Source organism: Eublepharis macularius, chromosome 5 (assembly GCF_028583425.1).
Source record: "Eublepharis macularius isolate TG4126 chromosome 5, MPM_Emac_v1.0, whole genome shotgun sequence".
NCBI classification, from domain to species: domain Eukaryota; kingdom Metazoa; phylum Chordata; class Lepidosauria; order Squamata; family Eublepharidae; genus Eublepharis; species Eublepharis macularius.
In genome coordinates this window covers 105,442,370-105,455,729 of record NC_072794.1, presented here as the reverse complement: position 1 = coordinate 105,455,729, position 13,360 = coordinate 105,442,370, and the positions used below count along the sequence as shown (strand labels likewise).

The 13,360-nt window shown below is 44.8% G+C and overlaps 1 protein-coding gene across 1 annotated transcript; it reads left to right on the top strand.

The window, feature by feature from the left end:
• The first annotated feature begins 8,367 nt into the window (after positions 1 to 8,367).
• Positions 8,368 to 13,360, top strand: PIM1 (Pim-1 proto-oncogene, serine/threonine kinase). Its single transcript, XM_054980512.1, has 6 exons — positions 8,368 to 8,563; positions 8,757 to 8,863; positions 9,039 to 9,089; positions 9,231 to 9,597; positions 11,389 to 11,565; positions 12,025 to 13,360. The coding sequence occupies exons 1-6, from the start codon at positions 8,482 to 8,484 to the stop codon at positions 12,180 to 12,182; spliced, it is 942 nt and encodes a 313-aa protein (XP_054836487.1). The 5' UTR covers positions 8,368 to 8,481; the 3' UTR covers positions 12,183 to 13,360.

The following is a 13,360-nucleotide window of genomic DNA, read 5'->3' as shown; positions in this document are numbered from 1 at the left end:
AAAAGTCTCACTAAGCCCAGATAAAACTTTTCAGCACAAAAGAAGTGTGTTTTTAAAGTCAAGAGTTAATTAAAAGTAATGATTGATTCCCTCCCCCCTATTCTGGCAATACTATTCTCCTCTTGACAACAGGAAACAGTTGAGATGAGAATTTGTGTGAGATATATACACGAGCAAAGCAATCCTAAGCCCTGCTGAGACTTGTGTGGGTAGCCAACTGTTTGACTTCAGCACTACTAGTCTGATCCCTAAGGACTTTCAGGAGGGAGATACACTGGTAGGGGAGCCTGGCCAGCCACGGCCAGCAAAGCATACTCCCTGGTTTCTCTGGAAACTCCAGCACCATCCACCAGTCACACAAGCACTGCTATTGACAGCTCTGAGTGGCAGGCAAAGGTAGAGCCAATCCACAGCTGTGATCACTGCCAATGGAACTCCCGTCCCCCACAAACAGCAGGCACAAAAGGCAATCATGCTGTGCCCCAACAGAGGGGCCTGGCTCGAGAGGTGACCTCCCCTGCTTGGGGGGATGCGAATCCCACTTGCTCGCAAATGACCCCTCCCCCAGCCACCAAAGCTCCAAGACACACACACCACTCTCTAGGAAAAGTAAAATCAGAAAGGCAGGAAGTCGAAGAATACCTTGGCCAGGATCGCACTCACAGCCCCCCGACACTCGGGATGAGCCCCCATACCTTGGAGCCAGAAGACGCAGCTCCCTAGAGACAAGCTGGGAAGGAATCAAGAGCTGTCTGAAACTCTTAACATCACCACCAGCTACATACGACTAGGCAGACAGTATCATGCTGATCAGCAAAGCTCTGCAGAAAGATGCTGGGACACCATGCTTGGGGCTCTTGGCGCAAGAGGCTGGCTGTAGCCCCAGGTCAGATTCTTCCTCTCCCTCACCATGCACAGACAGCTAAAGAGAGAGCAGGCTGGTCTAGCTAATGAGGCACCTCAGAGATCCATCCGTTTGGCCAGCATGTTGCTCCACACGCACACACACCCCTCCCGCCACATCCTCGCATCAACCTTACCACCCCTGTGCGCCAACCATCAGCCTGGCTTATCAGACATCAGCAGTGCTGTGGAAGAATGCGAGATCTCCTTAGGGCCCTCCCAAGGGCAAACACACATGGACAACGCTCCAAGTTTCACCTTGCTCCTCACGGTGTGTCTGAGAGGTAAGTGGGGGAGTGGAAAGCTAAACATGGCATCAGCCTCCAAGGTGTCACTGGACCGCTGCTCTGCTTTGAGTCAGAACAAAACAAGTGGCAGCCCTATGGGGAACTGACAAATGCAGGGAGGTGTTGGGTCAGGGAGGAGCATGGAACTACTTTTCATGAAAGCAAATAGATAGGGAGAGAGTTGTGGTACAACACAAACTTAATTGGACTGCCAAATGTGAAGAGATGTCTGGACACAGGTTGCCAACTCCCCTTGCCCGGGTGGTGACTGTGCGTGAGTGTGCTGCTACCAAGACACTTTTGGAAGGAGGCTGAGCCAGCCCTTGCACTGCTTCATAGGGAGCGAGGCAGAATCACAGGTCAAAAAGAGTGCTCCTGGAGCTGGGCTGGAAATGCAGTCTGAGATGATTGCCAGTCTGTGACAGCTATGCACTCATGTGTCCCAATTGTGTTGCCCCCTGCTTGAAAGGGAAACAGAGACATGTGCAGCAAAGGTGAGGGGCTTGGCCTCACACAAGCCAGAGCCAGATCTGCTGCACCTCAAGAAGATCCATGGCTCCATGGGGGCAGGCAGTTGGAGACCCCATCATTGCAGAAGCAATGAGCATTGAAATGGCTCATACCCATCCAACCAGGAATGCTCATCAACTCTATTTATTTATGTATTTATTTATTTATGTATTTATTTATTTATTTATTGCATTCCTAGGCCGCCCTCCCCATCAGACGGGCTCAGGGTGGTGCAACAGCATACAATTTGTAACATACAGTTTAAAAACAATAAAAATATTATAAATAAATATTAAAACACTATTCCATATACAATTTCTCGATAGTGAGGACTCTGTCAGCCTGCTTTGCTTCTGCCGTAGCTCAGAGCTCTGATCCTGTGTGAAAGCAAGAGCAAAGGTTGCCCAGCCACGGGCATTCAGAGAGCTGGTGCCCAGGTACCCTGATCCACAGCCATGCTCTGTCCTCTGCTTGGGAGTGGGGGATCTAGTCAGGGCACTCATGAGCTGTAAGCATCTCCTGCCCCACCTCTGAGGCAGCTCTGTCAAGCATGGTTCCCTGGACAGCTGCCTCTTTGTCAGGAATGGGCCACAGTGCCTCATGGATGGGTTCCAGCCTCCCCATGACATGCTGCCAGCCTCAGCTGCAGAAACCAGCATTTGGGCACAAGCCCATGTGTGAGGGGAACAACGGAAAAGGCTATGGACGAGCGAGCTGGGGCAGCCAGCACTCCTGCTCCTTCTTACCTGTCAGTGCATCCTCATCCCTTTGAGCAGGACTCTGGAGACAGGTTACCTGCTAGGGGTCTGAAATGGGAGATGCTGCTCAGACATTCTGGTCTTAGCTCTCCACCCGGTGTTTGAGGACAAGGTTCTCAATCAATTTTGCAAAGTGCCTGCTCTGTGCTCTCTCTTAACCACCAAGCTGCCTCTTGCTCTAAGTCCCCACAGTAGAGGGCTGTCAGACAGAGCCTCATGCCTTGCCCCTACTTACCCAGGTAAGTGCCCCAGTTGTTTATGTGGGGGGCGGGCATAATTGGGTGCCAGGAGCAGATTCAGCTGGCACTGGGGTGCAAGCAGATTGGTTGCAGCTTTAGCTGACATTCTGTGCTCCTCCAAGCTGTTTGGATGAGACCCTGCAAGGGGGGGGGGAGCTGACTTTCCCCATAACATGGGCACCTATGGGCCACAGCACTGTTTTTCATGGAGTAACTTTCTGTTACTGTTGGAGCATTCCTGAGGCTGGAGCAGCCTTGGCAATCAGCTAATTACATCCCCACCCCCTGGCCCACCAGCTCAGGGATTTACACTCCATATCTACCAGTGTCAGGCTGCTGTGGCTTTCCACTGGCAGGAAACTCAGGAGTGGCGCCTAGATGTTTTGCCAATGTAAGTGGAGTTTACGATGGTGTGCCAGCCATATACACCATTGTGAGGACTAACTGGCGCCCAGAGCACCCCCTTCCCTTAGAACTGAGCTATACATGATTGAATAGAAAATCTATTCCAGTGCCTATCTACCATGTGTTCTGGAATTATCCTATCAATGAGTCACCTTTTATAAATGCAAACATTCCAGAAAGATTTATATGCATGATGCTTTTCTTTCCTTGCTTACTTCACTAGCAAAATTATACACAGTGCAGTCCTAAACAGAGTTACACCCATCTAAAAATGCTGACTTCAAAGGATTTAGAAGGGTGTCGCTCTATTTAGGATTGCAGTTGATAGTCTGATTTAACATCTGTTTCCCTTGTGTACATAATAATATGTTGATTTTGAAACTAAAGACAGTATTAGGAAAATATATCTTGACAATGAAATGTTTTCACTCTTTCTTCTGAAATATCACATGGGACAACTACAGTACAGTATCGGAGGTCAGAATGCCATGTGAATGATCTAATTCTGGATTAATTTGGGGAGTTAGATACTTTTGTTTCAATTTAGGAAGAAGCCAAAACTGCTCTCTATGTGCATGTGTATTTAAATAACAGAAGTAAACAGCAATCACCAGAATTTCCGGTAAAACCCATTAGATTCAAGCAATTCACTTCCCAAGTATGTGTGGGATGCTGGGAGCTCTCAATTGTCCAAGAAAGGAAAGAACAGAAGAAAAAAATTCAGATGGGCTTCATCTGTAATAATTTAGATGCTATGGCTGGAGTTCTTTGCTCTAAATGTTAATAGACTGAGTAATCAGAACCCTATACTGGTAAATTATTTATCTTATCTCTGGAACTCAGAAAAGTATCTCACCAAGCGACTGCTGTAGAAAGATGCTGTGGTCAAGAAGTCCCAGCTGGAATCTTATAAAAGAGTAAAATTTCAGCAGCCAATTTTTGTCTGCATGTTTTCAGGAAGTGAAGGAGTAACGACAAGATTTGCAGAAAAAGGTCAATAAAGAATGACTTCACCTTGGCAGCTGAACAGGTCAGACTTATGATGACAACGAAGGCGTTTGTTGTTGTTATCAGAAAGCCTGTGATACAGAAAGTAACTTTACTTTTTGTATTTAAGCCTGGATTAGTGCCAATGAAGCACCATTTGCATTTGTACAAAACAATAGGGAGAATTCAACTGTTTTATTTCAAATTTGGAAATAAGGTGAATTTTCTAATTTTTCATTAACCATCATATATGTCCATTACCCCCTCCCCCAATTGCTAATAATGATTATGCACTCCTATTGCTAACTACATTTACCTAGGCCAGTTTCAGATTCTGGAGTTCTTGTAAGAGCTATAAGAAAAACAAAATTTCATCTGTTTCTGTTTTTGCTTGTCTTTTTATTGACACTTGGTTATGGAAAAAGGCATACAGTTTTCAGTCCTATGTAACTTGAGTTTCTCAACCTATGGATGTTCACTCTTTAGAATCTATGAATCCTAAGTGTTCATAGGATTGCAGTCTTAAATGTGCAATGAATATGCATAGATCTGAACCTGGCCATTCTGGTCCTCAAGTAAAGCTCCTATTTCCCCCCCTGGAAGACACACTATATCTTTAATAGCTACATGACAGCTAACAATTACACATATTAATATGAACTGGCTGCAAGAGACATTCAGAGGTGGTTTGCCATTACCTGCCTCTGAGCAGCAATCCTGGACCTTTTTGGTGGTCTCCCATCCAAGTACTAATCAGGACCAACCATGCTTAGCTTCTAAGATCTGATGAGAGCTAGCCTGGGCCATCCAGGGCAGGTTCTATATGAATTCATTTCTATTCCAGAAACTCAATCATTGAAGAAATTCTTAGGAATAATCTGATTTAGCAATCATGTCTAGACCTTTATACAATGAGAAATATGATTGGTTTGAAGATCTTTAACCAGCTGTAGCATTACTTTTTCTTTTTTAAAAACCCTTTACTTTCAACTAGAAAGGTAACCAACATTTTGCTCCTTGACCTAAATAGCCCAGGTGAGCCTGATCTCATCAGATCTCAGAAGCTAAGCAGGGTCAGCTTGGTTAGTAATTGGATGGGAGACCTCCAGCAAAGACCAGGGTTGCAGAGCCAGGTAATGACAAACTACCTCTGTCAGCATCATGCCATGAAAACCCCAGCAGGGGTTACCATGTCAGCTCTGACTTGAGGGCACTCTCCACCATGATATTATGCCTCAGAGTCTTTTTAATCAATGTCCTAGAATTACTTATGCTCTGATTCAGCATTTCTTCAACTCTGTATTGGGTTTTTTGCTAATGTTGTGTCTTTTTAAATGTGAACTTATTTACCCTATGACATTTATTGAAATGTCCTTGATATTGACTGTAGTAATCTCACACTATGTAATTATGAGTTTCAGTGAGAAAGGTGGACTATAAATGACATAAATAAATAAAATATTTCTATCTATAAGCTATGTATTTTCTATGTATATGTTACGTATGTTTAATAACCTTTAATTTTTAAAAAATCAGGTATCACTGCTTCTGTAGAGTTATGTGTATCAGTGGGAAGTGGGAGATAAGGACAGCAATTGAAATACTTTGGGGGGTCACAGAGCAAACCTGCAGTTCAAGAGACAGAGTTTTGTGGGGCCAGAGAATGACAGCAACTTCTTTAAGTTTTTGGACCCACGGGTAAATTGCAGGATGTTAAGTTTCCATGCTCCAGAATAATGCTTGGACGGTAACTGCCTATGTAACACAGTCAAATTATTGTTTCCTCTGGCTCTTTCTCTCACATTCTTTTCTCACATGGGTGTGATGTTGATAAAGTTCATTCACAAGTTAGCAAGAAGTAACAAATGTCCCAGCTATGTTCCTTTTACAGATATTACAATCAGAATGATTTGTCAAATTTTGGACCACTTTTATGTTGCTTGAATACTACTTTTGAAATGCTTTTTGCAGCTACAGAATAACAAAAGAATGAACATAAAACTAATTATTTTGATCTGTCCTCACCCTCTTTATTTGCATAAATTGAGTGGGAAAACCTAGAGGGACAGCATTTTCTAGCTACTGTCTAAAGGTGCAAGGCCTAAAATCTTTGCAGTTATTTTGTTCGCCTTGCAGTATTGCACTATTCTTTTACATGGTGAAAATCTGTTAGTTTCACTTGTATTTATAGCGTTTCACTTTCAGTCACTACAATAGTGGTTTACAAACAAGCAATGACTGTTTTAAAGCAGCTGTTCCTGTTTAAATTATTTTTAATGTAAAATGACCTTGTCCTTTGTACAAGCTTGTTTATATAATTTTTTAAAAGTGATAGACAAAATGACAGGCCCCCATTACAAAATGCATGTTATTACCTTTGCACTATAATACACACACACATTGCTTGCTACAAGAAGAGGCCAAAGGTTGCAAAAAATCTTTACTGGAAATAGGATCAGCAATTACACCATCTCAAAGGAGGCAATGAAATGAGCTTCATGGTGTTTTCTGCCTAGTGCAAATACAATGTGTACAATTAAATTCCAATTTAAATACATTAATTATGGGACTTCCAGACCTCACCTGTGCAAATCAAGCATCATCACCATGTAGAGTTTGTAAAGCAACCTAGGAATGTTGCTATGATAGTTCCCAAAAAATGAAAGATGAAGTAGATATTACACGAGTTTCTGTCTGTTGGGTGATCTCCTACTCCAAATAAAAAGTCATTCCCATCCTATGGAATGTACAGGCAGTATCATTACATTGTAATAATCAAGATCTTGTCTGATTTGCAATCTCTCATAGACCTCATGACTTAAATGACTGCCATACATATTTGTTTTAATCTTTTCTTTCATCTCTGCTCCCATTTTGCATGTTTTACACCAGAGGCCAATACTCTAGAGGTAGCTTGTCAGACGCTATCTAGGCACACAGTGAAGAACCCTTCAAAAAAGAGCAAGTTCCATTTCACACACTTTATACAATTAGTGTAATAGTGCAATCCTAAGAACTCTTTCCTGGGAGTGACTAAAAAGACCCAAGCAGGGTTCTGTTACTGACTTTTCAGGACCCATTTGCAAAACAAGTCCACAATACTTTCCCTTACTCCAGCATAAAAAGCAGGGCTCTCGTATCAGTTAACACTGGACTCGTTTATATTCTTTTTCACATTTGCTATCTATCAAGATAGCATTTCAGAGGTTCTATTTCATGGTCATTTCCCGCATGATACATGCAGTCTCCTCTTCTTATTCCTCCTCCTCACCTCCTAGTCATGCAACCCACATATAAGAGTTGTGGCACACTTTTAGGTTCTAACCAAGTCTGAGAAGCACTGGACTGGGCAGCCCTGAGTCTGTAAGGCTCTCATCAAAGAAACCAATACTAAGTACCTATCTTTTACCTAAGCCACCAAGGCAAAGGAGAGCAAGGTGAAGGTATCTTTTTCTTGATAGAAGTCTTCTGCTTTAAGCACGTGACAAGCAGAAAATAAAACATTCAACTTTTCTCTAACTTGAAACAATGTGAAAACTACACCTTTTATTTTCTGCCTGTTGTCCAGCTGTTAGGGGACTATCAGGACAAAAACTAGTATGAGTGAATGTAGTGCCTGAAATATACAGGATTCTCAAAGTTGCTTCCCCTCATACTATGGCTCCTCCTGAAACAATACAGGCTGCAATACAGAAGCAGTTGCTCCCCCCAGCCTCATGGTGCAGTGATGGGGGAAAGCACACCTGCTGGATTTCTGCTTGGCGCGCAGCTGTTAAAGGTTCAAGGTAGAGGCCGCGGCATCTCTAAGAACTGGCAGAGGATGTTTGTTTGCTTGTTTGTTTGAAAAAGACCGATCGTGTGTGAAGAAGCAGAAATGCCCCGGTGAGCGGTCTGAGGAGGAGCGGCCGCCTTCGGCCCAGCCGAGAAGCCTGCAGTCCCTGGGCGGCCCTCCCGGGAGCCCGTCTCTCCCATTGTCTTCCCCCTTTTCCCGCCAGGACCGCAGCGATGCGCCCTCGGCCCCCTCCTCTCTGCCCCCCTCTCCCTTTGGCGCCTTTTCCTTCCCGCCACGTCGAGTCTCCTCAGCAGCCCATTCTGACGGAGAGGCCCGGCGCGGGCTGCCAGCCGAGGCCCTGATTGGCCGCTGGCGCGCTAGTGGGCGGGCTAGCTAGTCCTGGCGCCCTGCCCGCCGGCTCTCCCCGGCTCCGCCCTGGCTCTGCTCCCTCCCACTTACTACAGGCGGCTGAAGCCGGGGCGCCGCGCCACACGGGAGGGAGCAGCCTGGCCCGACGCGACCCCGCCCGCAGCTCCCGCCCGCGCCGAGTCTCCAGCCCTGCAGCCTCAGCCCAGCCGCCGCCGGCCCCAGTCTGCCTGGAGCACGCGGACGGGGCGGGAATGCTGCTGTCCAAGATTAACTCGCTGGCCCACCTGTGCTCGGCGCCCGGCGGGGATCTACACCCGGTCAAGCCGCTGCCAGGTCAGCCAGGCTGCTGCTGGGAGGGAGGGAGGGAGGGGGTCAGTCGGGCGGTGGGTGGCCTGGACGCAGCCGGGAGGAGCCGGGTTGGCTTTCGTGAGGCGAGGGTGGGGGCCGCGGACAGGGGCGAGTGATGCAAAGAGCGGCCTGAGGAGTGCCCGACGCTGACCCCTCTCCTTCGGCGTTCTTTTTGCAGGAAAGGAAAAGGAGCCCCTGGAGAAACTGTACCAGGTGGGCCCGCTGCTGGGCAGCGGCGGCTTCGGCTCCGTTTACTCGGGTACCCGGATAGCAGATGGCGCTCCGGTGAGTGTTTGGATCGCCCTCCGGGTTTCTGGTGGAGTGTGCCTTCATTGCTCCCCTTCGTGCCCAATGTTTCCGTCAGATCCACAGCACCTCTGCGCATACCTTCCCCTCTTTTATTCAGCGTTTACACTTACCCTTCCTGGAACTGGCTGACTCTGCTTTCTTGTGTTTGCAGGTGGCTATCAAGCATGTGTCCCGTGACCGCGTTTCAGACTGGGGAGAGCTGGTGAGTATATGGGGGCAAGGATGGCTGGGGGGGATCCTCTGTTGTTGTGCACAGCCTCTGTTGCATTGAGTTCCAGGCTGGGCAGATCAGTTTGCTCTTGTATTCATGGACCATTTCTCCCCCCACCTCTTCTCTGCACAGCCTGGAGGAACAAGAGTACCCATGGAGATCTTGCTCCTAAAAAAAGTCAGCTCAGGATTTCGAGGGGTGATACGGCTTCTGGATTGGTTTGAGAGGCCAGACAGCTTCATCTTGGTTTTGGAACGCCCAGATCCTGTGCAGGATCTCTTTGACTTCATCACAGAGCGAGGTGCTTTGCCTGAGGATTTGGCCCGCAGTTTTTTCTGTCAGATTTTGGAGGCAGTTCGGCACTGCCATAGCTGTGGAGTGCTTCACAGGGATATCAAGGATGAGAATATCCTGATTGATTTGAGCAGTGGAGAGTTAAAACTTATAGACTTTGGATCTGGAGCACTGCTCAAGGACACAGTGTACACTGACTTTGATGGTGAGTCTTGTCAATTTCCATATGCTCCCCTGAGACAGGGAATTTCCTTTCTGAAACAGCATGTTCCCTGCATTTGAGTGCTCAGTAACTTCCCAGCAGAGAAACATGCTCTTCCTCTGGTCTATAGGACTTATCCATTCTGTGGATGTTTCCTTTTTGTTTATGCTAACCTTTACAGGAGAAGAGAAGGCTCATTAATGACTTGTCAAATTAACAGTTATACTCTGGATCTGCAGTTTTCTAACATTGGATATAAAAATGAGGAAGTTAGACAGTAGGTCTGTTGTAAATATTTGAGGTAGTGGTCACTCATTCACCTACTAGGTATTATAAAATGAGCTTGGGTTTCCTTCTAGACAAGGCAAGACTAGACATATGTAATCATGCTGCTTGAGAATTAGTCTAGTCTTGTAGTTAATGGAAAGGCTGGAGAACATGAGTTGCTATTTTTTTTTTACTTGGTAGATGGAAAAGAAAGTGTTGGATTCTGGCCTCTCAGTGATGTCTGGGTGCAAGGGATGGTAGAGGTGATGATTGCTCAGAAAAAATGCTGCCTCTGCTACTTCATTAAATTATTTATCTTAACTGGAAAGTTGCTTTTCGTCATGGCATGAATGTTGTGAAATGTAATCTGAAGTAGATCTGCTTACAGTCAGCTCACTTTCCTACTAAGAAGCACACAAACAGATGAGACAACTAGTCTGTTGTTGTTTAATGTGGGAAGAGGGAGTAATTCAAGTATTAAAAGTGTTACAGGGCAGAAACATGAGCTGCTGATCCATGCTAAATATTTCCAGAAAACAAACTAAGCTGCTTGCATGGCTAAGTGACTTTCTGTGAAAACAATTGGCTTTCAAAAATCATGACTGGCTTTTGGTTAGTTTATGTGCACTTGAGGGTTTTTTGCATCTGTGTTCTCAAATGACACAAGCGCTGCGTTGCATTTTTTGTTTTGTTTTTAATTTAACGGTTAATGACCAGGGATGGGTTTGCTCCTCCCCATGTTGCCCTCTTTCTGGCACAGTTTTCCTAGCTGGTGGTGCCCTCTGGTGGATGATGAAGTATTTTTTTACAACTCAAAGTTTGTAAACAAGAGTCACGTGGCTGGAAGCCAGACTGAACAGCTCTGACCTCAGTATCCTTGCTTCCTGCCCATGGTGGGGGTGGAAGGGAATTAGATATTACCAACAAAGGCAGAGGGTGTATCTATGCCAAGAGCTTCTTGCAGAAGTGCAAGTAGGGTGAAACCTGAGCATCTTATGATTGTCACATGCTCAGCTGTACCAAACCACTCCTGTAATACTTCATAATAAATCAGTGCTGACCTCTTGAATAGGGTAACTCTGTGGTTTGCATAGTTTCTGCTTTTGGGAGAGAGTTTTTTTTTAATTAAGCCACCTTTGAAAAGAGCATATCGTCCCCCTTTACCACCAAATAATACAATTCATTTACAGGTAAATGTAATGCTTAAGGAGTCCTTGATGGTAAAATAAGGGTTTGCCCAGCACGGATACTATACTGGCAAGCTGCTTCAGTGGAAAATGTGACAAGACTATTTTACTGATGCATAGTGACGTTGGTGCTGCTAATGTCACTATGCATCAGTGCTGCTAATGTCACTGTGCAACCAGTTGTTTTTCTAGCAAGACAACATCTAAAGCTACAAGGGATTATCTGAATTCTGATCAAGCTGTCATGCTAAAAGTTAAGGCATGGATTAAGCATATCACTACCAGAATACTGTAGGATATTTAATTCTCTTAATGATGAGATTTAATTTTCCTTTTTCAGGGACTCGGGTATACAGTCCCCCAGAATGGATTCGCTACCACAGATATCATGGCAGATCTGCAGCTGTCTGGTCACTTGGAGTATTACTGTATGATATGGTCTGCGGTGATATCCCGTTTGAACATGATGAGGAGATTGTAAGGGGTCAGGTCTATTTTCGGCAAAGGGTTTCTCCAGGTAAGTGCTTGCTACCTTTGTTTAATAAGGGGTAACAGAAGGGATGATGAGATCTAGATGACACATTGGTTCACTGCTGCATACACTTGAAGCATTGTCATTTCATGTGTTCAGTATGTTATCCCAAGAGCACTTGTTGCAGAGGCCTATCTGTTCTCTTGGGAAAACAGCTGCTGCTACCATAAGCTAGCATACTGGTCAGGCTGCACAGCATGTGAGCAGCACACCAACTGCACAAGCTGATCTCCAAAATTTGAACTTGGTAGCTAGCTAACAATGACTTAAGACAGTGTTCCACTGCTTGATAACTATTGTAGGGTTTGCATACCCAAGTACCCATATGAACATAGAAGGCATATGAGTTAACAGCAGGTTTAAAAAAAAAATTGGAGATATGTGTAGTATGCTTCCTCTAGTTTTTCATATTCTATTTTGCTAATTTTGTTCTTTCTTTTTCAGAATGCCAGCATCTTATTAAGTGGTGTTTGGCTTTGAGGCCTTCTGACAGGCCATCCTTTGAAGATATACTGAACCATTCTTGGATGCAAGATGTCCTTCTGCCTCAGGAAACAGCTGAGATCCATTTGCACAGTCTAATTCAAGAGTCTAACAAATAGCAGAGTATTTCATCTATTTGGGTGCAAAACAGAGTTCTGCCCTACTGAGTGGGGATTTTTACAGGGACACCATTCATCTCATTCCAGACCCAACCTGTGTGGAAACTTTTCCAGGCATGAAGAAAACTCATACTGGTGTGGACTTGAACTCCTGGGATCCTACCTTGCAAGCTTCCTTGCCACTAGGTGACTGGGACTAATCAATGCGTGTCCATAGCCTGCTGAATCTTAGAATATGAAATCGGCGGAAGTGAGAGCTAGAGCAGATGTTTCAGCTGGGAAATCCAGGTATGGGAGCAGGGAGGGAAAGTAGTGATTTGGGTTGGCTGCTTGTCTTCACTGTGTCACCATGTTCTGAGTGCCTTCAGTTGCAAACTGAGCGGTGTTGGGGGGAAAATACTTGAAAGTTCCTTCACTGCTGCTGTCCCAAGATTCATCTGGATTTTAGTTTTATTCTACCTTTTAAAAAGAACTTCATCAAAAGAGGCTTTGTGTGATACATTGGCAAATCCTAGCTAATGGTTGTCCATTATGAACTTTGAATTGGCTTTGACAGCCTCTCAAAAGCCAGGGCATCCTCAAGTGCACAAACAATGCAACCCCACTGAACTGTAATTTTGTACAGAATAATACAGGAACAAAGCTTGGTGTACAGAAGATTGTAGTTTATAATTTTTTAAAATAATTTATTTCCAGGGTTGTTTTTAATGAAATGTCCTAACTTGGATAACTTTTATTTATTTTATTTATGAATCATGTGGGCTTATAGTCTACACCTCACATCTACAGCTGCTGTTCTGGTTTTTTTTGTTAAATTGCCTCTCAGCACTCCTTCCCCACCCCTCTCCCTCTGGTTATATCTCCTGCCTTTTTGGCTCTGATGTCTTGCCAGTATATGGAGCAGCTTGACCACCTCTTAGCTGTCTGTAAATATATCCTTCTGTGTGGCTGTTCAGTTTCCTTAAATTTTGTAATACGGTTCCACTAGTATTGGTGGGGAAGGGCTTGTGCCATGCTTGTGTATATAATGCTCATCTTAAAGTGGGGCAAAATACCCTGGACTTCAACACTGTCAAACTTGTATAAGTAATTTGATGTGTAGTCTGCTTGTTTTGTTAATAGCTAATATTGTACAGGGGATTCAGAAATGCTATTTTTTTTATACATGCAGTTTTAAA